Source organism: Monodelphis domestica, chromosome 1, assembly GCF_027887165.1.
Source record: "Monodelphis domestica isolate mMonDom1 chromosome 1, mMonDom1.pri, whole genome shotgun sequence".
NCBI lineage: Eukaryota > Metazoa > Chordata > Mammalia > Didelphimorphia > Didelphidae > Monodelphis > Monodelphis domestica.
The window spans coordinates 531,313,835-531,332,444 of record NC_077227.1 but is presented as its reverse complement, the minus strand read 5'-3'; the positions used below and the strand labels follow the sequence as shown (position 1 = coordinate 531,332,444).

The following is an 18,610-nucleotide window of genomic DNA, read 5'->3' as shown; positions in this document are numbered from 1 at the left end:
GATCCTAACCCTCTACCTTTGTTACATTTCCTTACCTTTCCTCAAACATTTTCCAATATTTATTAAATAGAGGTTGTTTTTTTCACATCTGTCTCTAGCAGTTATCCATTGCACAGGCCCAAACAGTTACACGAAGTTACCCCCCCCTTAACATTCCTATATTAACATTCCTGGCTGCTCTTATTTGCAATATTCTTGGTGATAGATTACAATGAACATTTCCTACATGATTCACTCTGTCCAATAAAATGGAAACAGGTGAGGTGGAATTTTAACTTGTTGATCACTGTTCTAGAGTGTAGAGCCCAGTAGCCACCACATCATCTGTAGAGTAGCGGTTCTTTGGGGGAAGGGGAATTTTTCCATTAGAACCATAATAGCAGTGGTTGTTGTAGGTACCCAGGTAGTCATTAGGTAATAACTTCCCTGAAGGATCAATATAGTTTTCATTTTGGGGAGGCTGGGAGTTGGCCAGCCTGTGGAGAAGACTGACTAGAGGAGTGTTGGGAAATAAGAGATGTAGTTTCATTAGAGAGAAGCCCCATGATTAACTATGCCTAGGAAGGAAGGATGAGACTCCATCTTCCCAACTTCTAATTAGCTGATCACATGCCCTTTGGAGTCAGGCCCTTCCTCCCAGGGTACCAAGGTCCTCACTTTGAATACTGCTTGATCAGATGACCTCTAGGGTTTTTTCTACCTCTGAGGGTCTAAGTTCCTCCCACTAAAGAGTAAGCTCCAGTATGTATGGGAGTGTCAGAGAGAATGTGCATATTGAGGAGGAAAAAGTGGAATGGGGGAAACTATTGACACAGACACCAATTGTAGACATTGGGAAACGTCATTAGTGAGATGAAAAAGGTAACAAGGACGGTTTGTCTGGAAAGAATCGGTGCTGAAAACAGTAATTTACCTGACTTGCTATTGGTGAGATTCATGCCCAGTTGCTAGGCAGCACAATAACAATGGGTCTCCTTAAAGCATAGGCCAAATGAGCGCAGCTTGATATTTATATGACTCCAGTACTGAGCTCTGTTCATGCATGCTCAGTCCTCAGCGTCTGTTGTGTATGTTTTATGGTCATCTGCTTTCATCTTAATAAAATTAGAACAGGGATGAGGCTTACTGGGAAGATAGGCCAGGCTAACACCTCATGTGAAAAAGAGCAAGGGATTTTAGTCAAGTCAGAAATGATTTCTTCTGTTCCCTCCTCCCCCTTTTCTCTCTTTCCTTTCTTCTGTTAAATCTCTTTTCTTCCTCCTCCTTTACAGCCACTTGTTTTTCATGAAGACCTCTGTGGGCTTCCAGGATGGACACATTTGGTATTCAATCTTCAGCCGTTCCCCTCGAAGCTCTTTTACAAGGGTTCAGAGGGTATCCTGTTGCTTCTCTCTGCTCCTCTGCACAATGCTGACCAGCATCATGTTTTGGGGGGTCCCCAAAGACCCAGCTGAGCAGAAAATGGACTTGGGTAATTCCTGTCTGAATGGGGTCTGTGGGCCAGAGGATAGCCAAGATGCCAAAATTGTTGTCAGTTTTGTCTATTTTCGTCAATCATCATTAGTATCAAAACAAGCGTTTATTAAGCACCTACTATGTGACAGGTCCAGTGCTAAGTGCTAAATAAAAAAAAAAAGAAAGAAAAGAAAAGGCAAAAACATGACCTACCTGCAGGAAGCTCCCCTAAATTTACCCCTAACAGAAGAGAACAAGCAAACCACTATATACATTCAGATATATGTATTGTAAATGAAAGATAATTTTTTAAACCCTTACCTTCCATGTTGGAATCAATACTATGTATTAGTTCCAAGGCAGAAGAGTGGTAAGGGCTAGGCAATGGGGGTTAAGTGACTTGCCCAGGATCACACAGCTAGGAAGTGTCTGAGGCCAGATTTGAACCTAGGACCTCTGATCTCTAGGCCTGGCTCTCAATCCACTGAGCTACCCAGCTGCCCCCTGAAAGATAATTTTAAAGGAAAATATTAGCAGTAAAAGGGGGGAGTAAAGGCGGCAGGGAGCAAAATAACCAGAAAAGGCTATTTGTGCTTGGATAGTAGGCTTCAGCTGACTTGCTTTTAACTTATGAGCTCCTCCTTTGCACTGTGAGATCTTTGAGAGCAAGGATTTCTGCATTTCTTTGTATCCCTAATGCTTAAGACAGTACCTTCTATGTGTTTAATAAATACTAATTGACTCTTTCTTTTGACTACTCAGGTAAAATTGAATTCACTTGGCAGGAAGTGATGATCGGTTTGGAAAGCTCCCTCCTTATGTTCCCCATCAACCTACTTATTGTTCAGATCTTCCGGAACACACGACCTCGGACACCCCAAAATGAGAAAACTGGGAAGAGTCCTGTGTCCCCACAGCTCCCTCCTACCCCAGAAACTGCACAGGAGGCCCTTCTCACCCCTGAAACTGTAACAAAGGCAAGTTTTCACTATATGCTCTAGAATTAAAGAACAGATCTCGATTTCTGCTGGGTTTTACCACAATTTTCAGAGCAGAAGAATTGTTCCATGGGGCAAAAAGGCAATAGATCTGGCCAGTAAAGGTGCCAGCTTCTCTCACCATCTGAAGCTGTCATTGACCAAGTATCTGGGCTGGTATGTTATATACTATAGAGAAGAATGAGAACAAGAGAATTTTAAAAGTAGAGGGAAAAGGAACAAGAATTTGTTATTATGTGCTAGGCCCTGTGCTAAGCATTCTACAAATGTTATCTTGTTTGAGCCTCACAACAATCCTGGGAAGCAGGTGATGGAAAGAAGGTTATTATCCCTATTTTACATTTGAGAAAAATGAGGTAGGCAGAGGTTAAGTGACTTTCCTAGCTTCACCAAACTAGTGCCTGAGGCCAGATTTGACTCTACTTTTCCTGATTCTGGGCATAGTGCTTTATTTGCTAGGTTATCTAGTATAAACATATAACAGAGACAGAGATTAAAAAAAAAAAAACAGACCCAGGTAAAGCAAACAAACTCCCCAGAGCAAAACTGTTTGGCCATGTTGAAATCTCATGGATCCTCTTCTTCCTACTGACACAGTTCAGCAATATGGGCCTCAGTCTAGAACAAAATACCAGCCCAGCAGCCTGGCCTAGTTAGATTTTTATAAGCTGGCTAAAGGCTACTTCAAGAGTAGTAGAAAGATTAGTGCTCTTTTCAAGGCTATTGATGGCAGCTTCTCTCTTCTTGCCCCACAAATTAACTTCTTTCCTTCCTGATTCTTCTGATATTCTGCTTACAAAAGTCCCAAGGAAACCAAAACATTGCAGATCTTGGGGGGTTCTTGTACTCAGAATAAAAAAGAAAGTGAAGACTCTAACAGATGACTAACTACAAAAAAAGATATTAACCCCCCCAAAACCATACCATCATTTGAATTTTTTCTAGTTACATATATATTTTTAAGGAGAGTCGCATTAGCACAAATGTAGAACAAAGACTCCCAGTCTTAAGGAACTAGTCATTAAATGGTTCTCTGCAAAGAAAGCACATTCAGATATATTGACTATTCCCATTTACTGTGTTTTGGTTTTTTGTTTCTTCAACTTGCAGGATATTCGGAGAATTGTCAGTTCACTGCTTAAAACTCTGAAGATTTCATCACCTGATTCATGTTCAGATTTGGGGAAATCGATGGATATCAATAAACTATTGACTTTAATAGAAGAGATCATTTGCCCACAGAACAAAACTGGGAAGGACTTTAAAGTGGAAAGCAGGAAAAAAGAGGATGTCTCTATCCTCACCCTTAGGTCTGTCAACTTAAAAGGTAAGTTGCAAGAAGAATAAGTCTCTCATAGCTTCTGTAATCAGTTAATTATATGTGATCTTCAAACTGTCATTCCTTTTGGAGTAAGACAGAAGCATCCCTTGTTGTTTTCCATTTTTGAACAACAGCCCAGTTCAGACCTTGACCACAATCTTCCAAGGCCCCAGACCCAGTCTTGCCTCTGTCCCTTTCATCAGATGACCTTCCTTCCTGATTTACTGAGAGGATTAAGGCCATTCAGTGCCAACACCATTATTTTCCTTCCCCACCAAACCCCTCTCCCCCCGCCTTCTAAAGCCATACATTCACCATAGCCACAGATTTTTTCTATATTTCCTCCATGTCCTGTTGCTTTCTTTCTTTGTCAAAAGAAAATACATCCTTTCTCCTTGCCAAAGCTAACTCCTCAAACTCTCTCCTTTATCCCAGACTCTTTATCCTTTGGGATCTCAAATCTTTCTAGCATGCCCACTCACCTAAACTATAATCTCATATTTAATAACTGCCTGCTAGATATTTACACTTATTTTTCTAACCAGCTTCTCAAGCTCAAGTCCAAAAGAAATCTTTTAGCATTCTTCTCACTAAATCAACTCCTCTCAGCTTTCTTGTGCAAGATTTCTTTTGGTATAAAACCACCCTGCTGTCCAGGCTAAATGATTTAATCATTTGACTCTTATCTTTTCATCCTCCATATTAAATCAGTCATCAAATCAATTCTGATTTTTGCTGCCAAATGTTTCTCATATCTGTCCCCTTTTTTCCCATTCCCATTGCTTTTGGGACCAGGAAGTCTTGACTTTTACACCAATATTACAGCACTTCCCAAATTGAGCCCCTTGCTCCTAGACTTTGCCTTGTCTGATCTATAATGCAAAAGGCTGTTGAACAAATATTCCTTAAGTATCACTTACATCACTATCACCTGTGCTGTGCCAATTACCTGATCAAAAGCCTTCAGTAGTTCCCAGTTTATCACCACATCAAGTCTAGAATCTTGGGTGTAGGAAATTAGCTTTATACTCAAAGAGTAGTTGTTAATAGTTCAAAATCACCTAGCAGGAAGTCTCCAAAAGATTATACAAGGCATCTGATTGGCTGTGTGCTGTTGAATAATTTTATCAATGACTTAGATAAAGGCCCAGTTCACATATTCATCAAATTTTCACATGACACAAACCTAGGAAAAAGAATCTTGACAATCTGGAAGATATGGATGAATATATTAAGAGGAATTTCAATAGGGGTAAATAGACATTTTAAGTTTGAATTGAAAGAAAACCAACTTTTAAAGAGATGGCTAGGTAACAGTTCTGAAAAACACCTGAAGGGTTTGGTAAACTTTAAGTCAGTTGGGTGTCACAGCAGGCCAAAAAACAATACAGTCTTGAGTTGCAATGAGAAAAGCAAAGCTTCCAAGAATAGGGAAGTGATAGCCTTTCTATACCCTTATCAGAAAACATATGGAGTATTTTTTTTTCCATTGTGGGCACTACAGTTTATAAAGGAATTGATAACTGGAATGTCCTAAAGAAGAAAACTGAGATGGTCCTTAAATCCATGTTAGTTTGGAGAAGGCTCAAAGGAGAATATAATGGCTATCTTCAAGTATATGAAAAGCAATCATGTGGAAGAAGGATTAGACATATTCTGCTTAACCCCATATGGCAAAACCAAGAACACTGAATGGAAGTTGCATAGAGGCCAACTTATGCTTGGTTTCAGGAAAAAACTTTCTCATAATTAGATCTGTCCAAAGTCAAATGATACTCCTCTACAAGTGGCAGGTTCTCTGTCCTTAGTGACTTCAAACAGGCCAAATGGCTACTTGCCATATTCTAGTGGGTATTCCTTTTCTTGTACAAGTTAAACTAAATGGCCATTGAGGTCCCTCCCCTCTCTCAAATTCTATGATTCTGACTATGATATGCCTCGAGTCATAGTTTAAAGGAAAAGAGGGCCAAATTTCAGGTGTTTGGAAAAAGAACTGCTATCCTACACTTGAAGAAAAAATCTATAGTCAATATTGACCCAATATTTTATGCAATATTTTTACTACTCACAAGTTACACAGCCAACACAAAGTCTACATTTTCTTCAATACAGTTCAGTTCTTATATTTTTTATCATTAGTTCTGAGATGTAGATAGAACATGCTTTGAAAATTTCATTTTTTAAATCCCATATATCCAATGACGCCATCTTTTTATAACCTTTCTAGACAGCTAGAATTAAGCTATCCTTAAGAATAAGAGTTCAGAGAGCACGTAGGTGGCTCAGTAGATAGAGAGTCAGCCTGGAAACAGAAGGTCCTGGGTTCAATTTTGGCCTCAGATACTTCTTAGCTGTGTGACCCTGGGCAAGTCCTTTACCATGCCCGGTTCTAAGGCAGAAGGTAAGGGCTTAAAAAAAAAGAATAAGAGCTAAGATACACTGTCTTTTTTCCACCATTTAGCACAGAATACTGTAATTATTAGATACTTAATGAATGATGATCTTATTCTCTATTAGTAATCCTTAATGAAGATAATATTCCCTTGCTTTCATATTGTACTTGCCAATTTTTACAATATTTTCCTATCCATAGATAGGAATTTACAGGGTAGGGACCTGCTCTACAATGAGGAAACTGAGGTCCAGGGATGAAAGTTACTTGCCTGAGAATAGATGGTAAATAAGTGGGAACTAGAACCCAAGTTTTCTGATGTCTATCCTAGTGTTGGCTACCAAATTTCAACTCTCTGCTTGATTTCCTTACTGTGCCTCATGAGCATGCTAGGTATTTGTAAAACAAATATCTCTAAGGCTCAAGGACAGGGCTTTCTGGTTTCATGATACATACACTACAGTGTGTATTAATTACTTTTCTAGTTGTCTCTGTACAGTAAGATCTGTCCAGAGACCCCCTTACTCATAGTAGTAATTGTCTTCTCAAGCTTATATGTTCCTTATTAAGAAATATTCACATAAGAATGTGCCAGATCTAGTTTGGGAAACTATCTTCTTTTGTGATCCTTTTGTGAGGGACAAAGGATATCAATACCTGGGTGGACCTTGTCCTTAGGTCTTAGAAATATTTGCTTTGCAAATTATCTCTGTATGCATGCACACTTTTTTCTGTTCTATACATCTTGTCCCTACTGCTCCATAGAAACCATTCGAATTCAACAACTATTGTTTGCAAGGTATTATGCTGGGCACTGAACTAGAAAGATAGTTACAATATAGACCCTGAACTTAAGGAACTAACATTATAAAGAGGCATGAATGAATATACAAATAACTAGGATATAAAGGCGGGGCCCATGCAAAATGCTCTAAGATATCAAGGAGGGACAGTTCACTTTTAGATGAGGGTGTCAGGAAAAGAAACCTTCATGGAGGACAAATGACACTTGAGTGACTTTTATTTCTATGATCAGTTGTACTATATGAGCTCTTAGGACACTTACAGTTCTAAATCAAGACAACAGGAGAGGGCAGAATAAAATCAGGGAACAGTAATTGGCTGGAACAAAAAGCACACATACATTCACACACATACAGACGCAAATATTTCCTGGGGGAACCGTACATTTTACAGGTTATATCTCTTGCAAGAGAATATTTGTCCCATGTTTTAGGTACTCTGTGGTTCCACATCCCCTAAAATCATAGCTCACAAGTCCCCACTAATGTATTAGCATAATTAACACAAACATAATTAAAAACATAATTAACACTAATATATTAAATAGCCAGAGGATACAATTAGTCCAAAATGAAGTCACATAATGAAACTGCATAGAAAGAAAAGTAGCAACCAGACATCTCACTCCTGAAGCTGGGCATACTTTCCCACAAATAAAGAATCAGTAAGAAGAGTGGACAGATGTAGCGAATTTGCATGGAAGAACACATATGTAGGGAATGTGTGGCCAGGCCCCAAGTATAGAAAAGCACCCACATAGGGGATATGTGTAGCTACTCACCACTCACCACTGATATCTTATAGTGATGTCCTCACACTAACTTTCTGGATTTAGAGTCTCTGATAGACACTGCTCAGACAGAAATGTTGTCTTGGGCACTGCCCTGCTGGACTCATAATCTCTGATGGACACTGCCCAGCTATAGGATAGGCTCTGTTGGACACTGCTTTACTAGAGTCTCTGGTCCAGCTGATATCTTAGCTCTCTCTTCTTCAGGGAAGAGAGGGTGTTACTTACTAAGCTTTCTTAGCTTAAATCCATATTTCCCCCCCAAGAAATCCTTGCTTGGGAACCAGCAAAAACTCTGGGTTCTCCTATCTCCTTGATTGTCTGATTGCTTCCCAAGCATTTCAAAATGAGACCTCTTATTTTCCCAGCAGGATATTCTCATCCTGATGTATTAACTTCTTTAAAACAAATAACAAAGTCTTCCCAGCCAACTAATGCCCTAAGTCTTTTCTTTGGAATTCACTTACAAGTCCAGGAGCTTAGATGTCTCTGTTCAAGACCTTATTCTAGTTGATAGTCAATATTTCACATTGTTCCCATTGCTAATCTCTAAATGCTAAATGATAAGCTAGGTAACACCTATTTGCTCAATAACTACTAAACAACTCAGGGATTCTAGGTTCCTTTGTTTTTTAACTATAAGGTTCTTTTGCTCTCTCAGGTGCATGAATTTATGGCAAAAGGCAGAGAGACAAGTCAAGCCAAAGGGGCAAAGTGAATATTGTTACCTGTTAAGCTTATTCTTGGCCTTTTTGGAATAAGATATAAACAGCAAAGACCTAAAAAAGGTCTTTGCCCCATGCTATTGCACATAAGGGGAGTAGAGTGAAATTATAATGAAAAGATAGATTAGAGCTAGATTATAGGGGCCTAGAATGACAGGATTAGGGTTTGTGTATTGCTCTCCTGGGGATTTTCACTCACTAAATAATGGGTATTCAGTAAATGTTGGTGGAATGGCTATCTGAGGCTCCAATGGAAAAATATATTGCTCACCTTGGGATTTTGGTTGTGCCAGCCTGATACCCAGGGTTGGTCTCCCTGGAAAGAGAGCATAGTAGAGATTACCTAACCACTTCCAGAAGCAACAATAGGGAGGAAAGGTGATGGTTCTAAAGGCCAAAGAAGAGCTGAACACAAATCTAGAGACAGAGCAGAGAAGAAGACTGGAAAGATATACAAAACTCAGGTCTCATTTCTCTGAAGGTGGGACTAGAGTAAACATAAAAGAATAACATACAGAGATCAGGTGTTAGCTTATTAACTTGGCCCCAAAGGGCAGAACTAGGAATACCTAGAAGCAAATGCAAACTAGAAGATTTAGGCTTTATATAAGATAATACTCAATAGTAATTAGAATCATTTCTATGTGGGATAAGTTGCCTCAAGAAGTAGTAAACTTCCTGTCACTGGAGGTTTTCAAGTGGATGTTGGACAACCAGTTGCTTGTCATTCATGCTAAAGAGATTTTTGTCCAGGTATTTGGGCTAGATCAGTTGTGAAGTCCTTTCCCTCTTGGAGATTCTGATTGTGGGAAGTTAAAAATAAAATGGAGGAAAGTATAGAAAAGGATAAGATGTTCCAAGCAAGTTTTTTTTTTCTTGTTGAAAGTGATCTTAGAAGAAGAAGGAAGTCTTATCTTCCCCACTTGCTTCACTTCCAAAGAAGGTCAATCTCCTGGATTACACACTGTCCAAAACTGTCCAAGCTGTCCAAAACACCACTTGTCACCCAAATCTGTTAGCTTGGTGCAAATAACAAATGTCCACATAGCAAATTTGAAGATGTAATCATTGACTCACTGGGGATAATCCAAGGAAACTGTTTGTAATGACTCAGATTCTGGTCATGAGGTTAAGAGACTATGGTCCAGGAAAACGGATGATGGCTTGTTAGCAAATTTCCAGGAAATGATCACAGATTTGGCACAGTAAAGGAATCTTAGGTATCATTCAATACATTTTCCAGATTTCTTACCCAACATCACAAATAATTTTGCTATTCCCTTCCAATTTTGAAGTTTGTGTGTGTGTGTGTGTGTGTGTGTGTGTGTGTGTGTGTGTGTGTGTGTGTGTGAGAGAGAGAGAGAGAGAGAGAGAGAGAGAGAGAGAGATTGATTGAGATTATGAGCTATACAGGGTTGAGGGACTAGCCTGAAAATATTTTCACCATCCTTTCTCTGTCAACATTTTTGCATTAGAAAATACACAAGTTCCAAACAACAGATTTACAGGATAAACTTTAAAGGACTTTGCATCCTGTAGAATCCGGTAGTGCCTATGTGTCCCTGGCCTTGAAAATAAAAAAATGATGCTTTCATTTTCATTGTATTTGTGAGTCCCCTAAGGGAGACAGGCTAAGATAGCAACCCTTTTGGAAGGTACCATTTACTCATTATTTGGCACTGAATAAGATCATTTTTTGTAGTAAAATGGAATGGAGACTATCCCTACTTGTCTTATAATAATAGAGTGAGGACTCATCAAAGATTCAAAACGGAAGACATAATTCAGTCCATATCTGAAAAGGACCCACTAAACCAATCATAAAAATGGTCATCCAACCTTGGCTTGAAGACCTCTGGTGAAAGGGAATGCTCTGCCTCCAAGAGCCAGTCTTCCGACTTCTGCATGTTCTAGCCAATGGCTAGAACATTTTTGCTTAGAACCAACATAAATCATGTCTCTTTGTATCACCCAACCATTGGTCCTAACTCTTCTTTCAGTCTAAACATAACAAATTTATTCCTTCTTCCACTTAACCGCTCTTAGGTATTTGAAGACAATTATCAAGTCTCTAATGAGTCTTCTCTTCTCCATACCTAATTCTAGCCTTAAAAGGGCAAAGGCCAAATTCTTGTGCCAAATTAGTCAAATTTGAAAATCCATTCTATATAAACTCAAACTTATTTGAATATCTGATTCCTTGGACTCTTGACTGAACTCACCTCATTTTCAACCTTTGGATAGTGATGGCTCCTACTTTGCTGGCCCATATTTCTGGACCTTGAATGTGTAAATTTGTTACTGCAATATCTCTTCTTTACCACCACCACCCCTGGTACCTGCTGATGTTTTACCCATTGGCTTTCTCTGACCCTCAGATAGTGTTTCTGGCCTCTCACCTCTGTGCTATCCATTGGCCCTGCCCAGACCAAAGAACTCTGCCAATGTCCCAACCATGCTGCAGGGAACTCTGACCACATCCCATTACCAATCTGGCCATAAGGCCAAAGAACCAGTACACACATAGTATCCTACATTCAGAGTTAGTCTGTGGGGCAGTAGGGAGTTTGAGAGACAGTAAAAACATTTTCCTTTTTATGCCAGTTTTACCACAAACTATCTGTATACCTACTGGCATGTTATTTCTCTCTTTGTCACCCAGAACAAACCAGAATCCCCAGAACCCAGAAAGAGATAAAGAATCGGCTCCAGAGCAGTGACTACAGTCATTATCTCCTTATGCATCTTCAGCATGTAGAGAAAGAACTTTGTCTTCTGGGGCCTCATGATTTCCAGGATCCCAAGTGCCATGCCCAGGCAATGGGGCAGGTCCAGACTCTGAAAAGCCTTCTGAGGAACCTGGATAATTCCCAAGAACCAACAACCATGAGGTAACCTCAGATCAGACTGATTTTGCCTTAGGAGAAAGCATGGAACCTGCCTCCCACCTGATACAACCTGTCCAAGCTGGCAATTGCTACAGAAAGGGATGAGGTGGCCCTTTGGGGAAGAGCTCCTGGTTACATTTACCCAGATTCATACCCAACCCTCTTCCAACTCTTAGCCTTTCTGAGAGGAAGATTTCAGAAAAAGTAAGACTTGTATGTCTCACTGAAAACAATCTCCAAACCTTTGCAGCCTAAGAAAAGAATCAGTTACTCAACTCCTTTGGGCTCCTTTCCAAGAAGGATGGCCATCATCTAGTCCTTAATTTACCAGGAGATCATCCTTTAGGTATTTTGAATCTGAAGGGTTGGCCTGGATGATACAGGGCTTATTGGGAAAATGTCAATAGAATGGAAACTACTCATTATAATAATTAAAATAGTGGAAGACATAAATTGTTGGCAGATAAAAGAGTGGTTGGTTTAAATTGTGACTGCAGAAAATATGGTTTCAAGACAGTGTCTTGTTTTAAATCAAATAATATAAAGTGGTCGCCAAGGAAAAATTCCCAAATATGAAATATACCCAAGTCAACTGGGTTTTATAGAGATTTTAATTAATACAAATGAGGAATTAAAGAAAGGGAGAGAGAGAGAGAAAGGGAATAATGAGAAAAAAGGCTAGGCCAGCTTAGGCCAGCCTTAAGAGAGAGAAATTAGTCAGTCTTCAATCCACTCACCTCAAGATTTGTCCCAAGCAAGATTCTAGTGTTCAGAGAGACGCCAGTTCAGCTTCCTCCAATTCAGCTTTCCTAGTTGACTTTCCCGGGAGAGAGACCCCAGAGGGACAGAGTCTCCTCAGAGGGAGTTCCGGCGAGAGTTCCCTGCTCTCAGTTTCTCCTCTCCTTTTAAAGGGAATTTTCTCCTATGTTACCTCCCCTAAGTTCTCACATCTACCAATCACAGTAGACATTTTCCAAAGGACAGACCATTCCTAATTCACACCTAAGAAGGCTTGAACTTTTGATTAAGTTCACACCTGAAAAACCTCTGAGTTTCTCACCTCTTTGCTCCTTGTAAATTCACAAGTCACCAGACCTTTATAGGTACTTAGCACCCTTTTGTATTAGATCTAAAAATAGACACAGCTTAAGAACTTTTGTCTTACTATAAGTATGGGTTTAAGTATTTTTCATTGTTCAGCAAGGAGTTTCTTCCCCTAAAGCAAGCTTAAGTAGGGGTGGAGTAGAGGTCTCATATTCCTGATGTAAGTTCCTTCATTGTTTAAAATGGGGAATGTTCTTAACCAAATCTTATGAAGTAGGGTCTGAGAATTTTTAAGGTTCACATCATCCTATCACTACAAGAACAAACCTGGAAACAGACAAAAAATATTCTCAACACTAATAATGCAAACCAAATTCACCTTTCAGCCTTTCATTTTTTTAAACTCATCTTCTGACTTAGAATTAATACTAAATATTAGTGTCAAGATACCAATATTTAATAAATTTTAAAGAAATATTTAATAAATAGTATTTAATAAAGGCTAGGCAACTGTGGTTAAGTGACTTGCCCAGGGGCACACAGCTAAGAAGAGTCTGAGGCCAGATCTGAATCCTAGTCCTCCTGACTCCAAGCTGGAACTCCATCCACTGGGCTACCTCACTGCTTTTCTCCCCCGCCCCCTCCCCCATCTATCTCTAAGGACAAAATAGAATTTTCCCCAGAGATACTATGTTGTCCCTTCCTTCCCAGATCTCCTCTTATCTCTCCTCTTCTTTCTCCTTCCCAGAGTCCAGTACACAGTGAACATCAATGGGTCCAACAAGCAAGGCTCTGTTGGCCCAGGCCTGCCCTGGTGGTTTGTCCTCATTGGCTGGCTGCTTATTGTGAGTACCAGTGGTACAGCAGCCTTCTTCACCATGCTCTATGGGCTGCACTATGGGAAGGACAACTCCATCAAATGGCTTCTTTCCATGGCAGTCTCATTTGTGGAAAGTGTTTTCATCACCCAACCCCTGAAGGTAAAATTCCTCATGATTACCCAGGGTCTGGCTTCTAGCGTCAGATGCGATGTAGGTTCAGTGCATCTCCTGAGTTTAGCTTCACTTAAATGGCTCAAAGTCACCTTTTCAGTACTACTTGCACATGATAATTTCTCCCAGAATCAATGAATGAAGAAAAAGGGAATTTAGAAATATATTGAGCAACTACTAATAAGCACTTGGGACCAAAGATAAAAGTAAGAGTCTTTGCTTTTAAGGAGTTCACATTCTAATTAGAGAGATAACACATATAGGAAGATTCACATGCAAGGAAGATATCAAGGCTCAGGAATCCTTAGGGTACCTTGGAAGGTCAGATGGCAATGATCCTGGGGTTTAAAGGTCATAATAGGAAACATTTTAAGGTCCTGTAGATCTTGGGATTCAGTGGCAAGGCAGATGCTAAGGCCTGGGAGTCCTCCATCTTATTAAAAGGATTGTAGCTGGTGACCCTCTATTCATCTAAGCAATCTGAATGGCTATGTCTGCCTCTATCATTGCCTCTTAAATATAAGTGTGGTATTTTCTACTTTGTTCACCCTAACATAATTCAACAAATCTATCAACCAGTAAGTATTTTTTAAGTTCCTTCTTTGGGTAAAACCCTAGAGATACAATAATGAGAAAAAAAAGTAAACATTAAGTCCTCTGCCCTCAAGTTGCATACATTCTATCATGGAAAAACACACACACAAAGTATTATGCATGATAAGAAGTAATGGAAGCAAAGGCTAAATCCATACAGAATCATCCAGATAAAATCAAGAAAAGAGGTCATTTTCAGCTATGCGGTGTAGTATTCTCCTTCATGGAGAAGGTAGCTCCTAATCTGGGCCTTGACAGAAGAAAAGGAATTCTAGAGGCAGAGATGAGGAAGGAGTATGTACGGAGAATGAACAATGCAAATATTTTGAAGAAGGAACTGGCCTAATAAGATTGGGTAATAACTGGTTAAACTATTATACTCCAGTTCACATGAAAAGCATATGGAGATTGCTTAGGCCGGTGATGGCAAACCTAGTGTGCTCTGAGGTCATGTGGCCACCCTCCCCCTCCCCCAGTACATTACTAGAATAGCAGAGGGACTCAGACCAAGCTGCTCCCCATCCCCCCCTCACAATCCCTGCCCCTCTGCCAAGCAGCCCAATGGGAGTGCTTTCTCCCTCCCCTGTGTGGGGTAAAGGGAAGTGGGGGGGATCCAGCATGTGATGGGGGCAATCACAGCACTCTCTGGGGTGGAATGGGGGCAGGGCCCGGCACTCCATCTCTAAAAGATTTGCCATCACTGGCCTATCCTTGTATTTCCCTCACTGCACAGATATTGGACAAAGGAGGCAAAGAGATATGAAATCAATGTCTGGGCTAGTGTAGGCAAGATGGGCCCTGTGAATCTTAGCATTCAAAGCTGGGGATCCTCCAGTACATTGTGAGCTTCTTGAGGGCAGACAGCTTTATTTTTAGCTGCAAGCCCCCAGCACCTAACACAGTACCCAGCATACATTAAGTACTTTATTAATTCTTACTGAATTGGACTGAAATAAATTTCAGGTCCTGGGATTTGCTGCCTTCTTTGCCCTGGTCTTGAAGAAAGTAGATCAAGAGGAAAACTATTCAGCACCTGTAGATGGACACCTATGTAGCCCAGGTAATTAAAAGTGTGGTGAAAACTCCCCTTGGAATGGCCCTCATTCTCTTCTTTGCAGACATTTTGCCTCCCCATTCAAGGACCTGAAGACATCTGTTATTGCACAGACTGATTCCCCACCTGATTTACAATAGTATTCAGAAGAAATGATCATTCCTTCCCCTCCTGTGAATATTCATTTGTTCCTCAGAAGTAGGTTTTTTCACCAAAATGACTCGTGTAGTTAAAGGCTTCAAAGTCTAGATTCTTGTCCAGAATTTATTATGTGACTTTGTGCAATACGTTTCGCCTCAGTTATTGGCTATAATATGGCATTCATATTATAGAATCATAGTATCACAAGATCATGAGTTAAGAATGGAGGGAGCCTCACAGGTGACCTAGGCCAAACCTTTCATTTTACAGAGGAGGAAACCCAGGCACAGAGAGATTAGGTAATTTGTGCAAGGTCACATCAGTGACAACCAGAATTAGATCCTAGGTCCTCTTGACTCTAAATCCAGCACTCTTTCCACTTACTCTATTTAGCTCCAGAGAAGAAAATTAGGAGCGTTGAGTATGAGTTATAGAGAAGCAAATTTGGGCTCAATCTAAGGAGAAGCTTCTTAACAATTAAAGCTGTCCAAAAGTAGAATGAACTGCCCAAGAAGGTAGTGGGTTTGTCAATAGCAATCTTCAAGTGAAAGATTTGAATTGGAATATAAGCTATGCTACTTAGTAGCTAGATTACCTTAGGTAAGTCACTTCCTTTCTCTGGGCCTCAGTTTCCTCATCTACAAAATGAGGGATTTGGATTGTCAGTGTTGTACAAACTATTTGTTCTCAAGATCCCTTTACACTCTAAAAAATTATTGAAGTCTTCAAAAATCTTTTCTGTCATCAATATTCATATTAGAAATAAAAATGAATAAATTTAAAAATATTTAATTCATTTTAAAATAACAATAAAACCATTACATCTTAATATAAATAACATTTAATAGAAAAAGTAATGAAATTTTCCAAAACAAAAAAACTTCGTGAGAAGAGTGTCATTATTATATTTTTATAAAACTCTTAGAAGACAGTGGGATTCTCATATCTGCTTCTGCAAGGAGTTAATGCCAATGTTTTTGCATTTAATCCACTGCAATATGTTATTTTGGCTTTGTATAAAGAAATATCTGTCCTCACACATATATGTAGTTGGACAAGGGAAGAATATTTTAATAGGCAAATAATACCTTAGTAGTATTATAAAAACAATTCTGTATTCAAAGAACCACTAAAAAGGTTTTGGGACAAACATGAGTCTTCAGACCACACTGAAAACTGCAGGATTAAATGTTTCTTAAGGTCCCTTCTGTCTCTACTCTTGGATACTCACAGGAATGCGTTAGGGCATGGGGAAAAGAGAACTGGATTTGAAGTCAGAGCACTCCAGTTCAAGTCCTAGTTAATTAATAATAAATAATAATGTTTATTGAGAGCTTGTAGCCTGACTGACTAGCTGCGTGACCTTGGGCAATTCTGAAGCCTTTAGCTTCCTCCTCAGTCCCTGTCCTGCCCTCATCACAGGTTGTGATGAGGAATAAATGAGAGGCTAGGAAATGGGTTGGATAGCATAGAAAGAATCATATAGGTCTAGTCCAACTCTTTTCATATTATAGATGTGGAAACTAGGGCCCAGGGAGATTTTGTCTTGGGCAAGATCATACTGGTAATGAGAGTTGAGATTCACTCTCTGGTTCAGACCCCAAAGTCATGTTTTTCCTATGGTACCACATTGCATATGAAATGCTACGTATGTATGAGATTCTATCAATCAATCAGCATTTATTAAGTACCTACTATATGCCAGGTAAGTTCTTTACTAAGCACTGGGGGTGGGGATACAAGGTGAAAAACAAAACTACTTTTAAGAAGCTTATAATGGGAAACTATTATACAAAAAATATATATACCGGATAAATAGGGGTTCGTCTCTGAGAGAAGGTGCTAAGTTTGAGGACTGGGAAAGCTTTCTTGTGAAAGGAAAGCCTTTAGTGGAGAATTGCAGTCAAGGAAGCTAAGGGGTAAAGATGAAGAGGGAGAAAGTTCTAGGCATAAGTGTTAGCCAGAGAAAATGCCTGGGAGTCAGGAGTTGGATGGGGGCAGCTAAGTGATGCAATAACTACAGCATTGGGCTTGGAGTCAAGACTCATCTTCATGAGTTCAAATATAGCCTCTGACACAATCTGTGGGACCCTGGGCAAGTCACTTAATCCTGTTTACCTCAGTTCCTCATCTGTAAAATGAACTAGAGAAGGGAATAGCAAACCACTCCAGTATCTTTGCCAAGAAAACCCAGAAATGGGGTCGTGAAGAGTCAGGCATGACTGAACAACAACAGGAGATGGAAGGAGGTCAATGTCACTGGATCATAGAGTACATTGAGAGGGAGTAAGTTTACTATAACAATTTGGCTGAATCTTATTCTCATAGAAACTGATATAGAAAAAAAAAAACAGTGCATATTGCACCCAAACCCCCATTCCTTGCCACCTGCAGTCCCAAGGCATGGGATAGTTCTAAAAGACCTCTGTGAGACACTGTGGATGCTAAACTGGCTGGGGAGCTTGAACTGGGTAAGACCAGCCTGCAGCACTAATAGTTCACTATGAAAGCCTTTCAGAAAACAGAAAGACACAATGAAAGCCAAGGAATCTTCACAGCAAGTAGAAGCCTTTGAGTTTGTATGTAGCTTTTTTCTTAGTTCATTTACTTGATTCAGAGACCAATGGACATAATTCAGTCTAGAGAGTAGGACAAGCCCTTTCCTGAGCATAAATAGAAGACCCCATCCAGGGCTTTTCCAAGATTTTTCAATCTTCTTGGGCAGATGCCTAGTCAAAAGACAGAATCCTGGGGCTTTTCCCAGGGAGCCCTACCTAAAGTGATCATCTCTTCCCAGAGGCTGATATACCAGCTTCCCTAAAACTGAATCTCTTCAAGATTTCTTGACTAGAATCTCCTGGATATGGATCTGAGCCCCCACCAACATTTCTATTATAGTTTCCATGTTACTGGTGAAAAGCATTCCTATGGGTCATATATGTCAAATACCAGGAGAAAAGCTCTCAGGCCACAAGGGTGCTACCATCTTTTGCATTGACAGATTCAGACATTTTCTTCCGAGCCCGGAGAGACAGTCAAAGTGGCATCTACCAACCGCCTACTGATGCTGATGTTGAAAAGATGAAGAAGAATCACCTTAAGGAGCAGAAAGCATTTGCCTTAATACGAGAAATATTGGGTAAGGTCTTTCTTTGCTGATTTCCTTTTCCTTTGTTCTCCAGTCAGTGTCAACTCTTTCTTCAGACCTGAAAGCCTGTTCAAGTGTCCAGGAGAAAAGTGATAATGGTGGGGATAGTAAAGAGGGAGATGGGTAGTAGTGGCATGAAAGAAGGGTCAAGATTTGCTCACTGTTGGGAAAAGTGGAGGTGAATCACAGATTCAATTCAATTAAATCAACACTTATTAATGCCTTCTACTCATGCAGGGTCCTGTGTTGATTTAATTGAATTTA

The 18,610-nt window shown here is 39.9% G+C and overlaps 2 protein-coding genes across 12 annotated transcripts in view; one reads left to right on the top strand and one right to left on the bottom strand.

Moving 5' to 3' along the window:
- Positions 1-12,242, bottom strand: part of BCO1 (beta-carotene oxygenase 1) — a 156,500-nt gene extending 144,258 nt beyond the window's left edge. Inside the window, exon 1 of the mRNA XM_056813283.1 lies at positions 12,111-12,242. The gene's annotated coding sequence lies outside the window, so the exon portion shown is untranslated. The remainder of the gene's footprint in view (positions 1-12,110) is intronic.
- Positions 1-18,610, top strand: part of GCSH (glycine cleavage system protein H) — a 244,341-nt gene that overhangs the window by 171,241 nt on the left and 54,490 nt on the right. For all 11 annotated transcript variants that reach the window (XM_056813278.1, XM_056813280.1, XM_016432773.2 and 8 more), the window contains 7 exons: positions 1,272-1,471; positions 2,218-2,432; positions 3,564-3,780; positions 11,148-11,376; positions 13,166-13,397; positions 14,967-15,063; positions 18,200-18,337. In XM_056813278.1, coding sequence (XP_056669256.1) covers positions 1,272-1,471; positions 2,218-2,432; positions 3,564-3,780; positions 11,148-11,376; positions 13,166-13,397; positions 14,967-15,063; positions 18,200-18,337 — 1,328 coding nt within the window. The remainder of the gene's footprint in view (positions 1-1,271; positions 1,472-2,217; positions 2,433-3,563; positions 3,781-11,147; positions 11,377-13,165; positions 13,398-14,966; positions 15,064-18,199; positions 18,338-18,610) is intronic.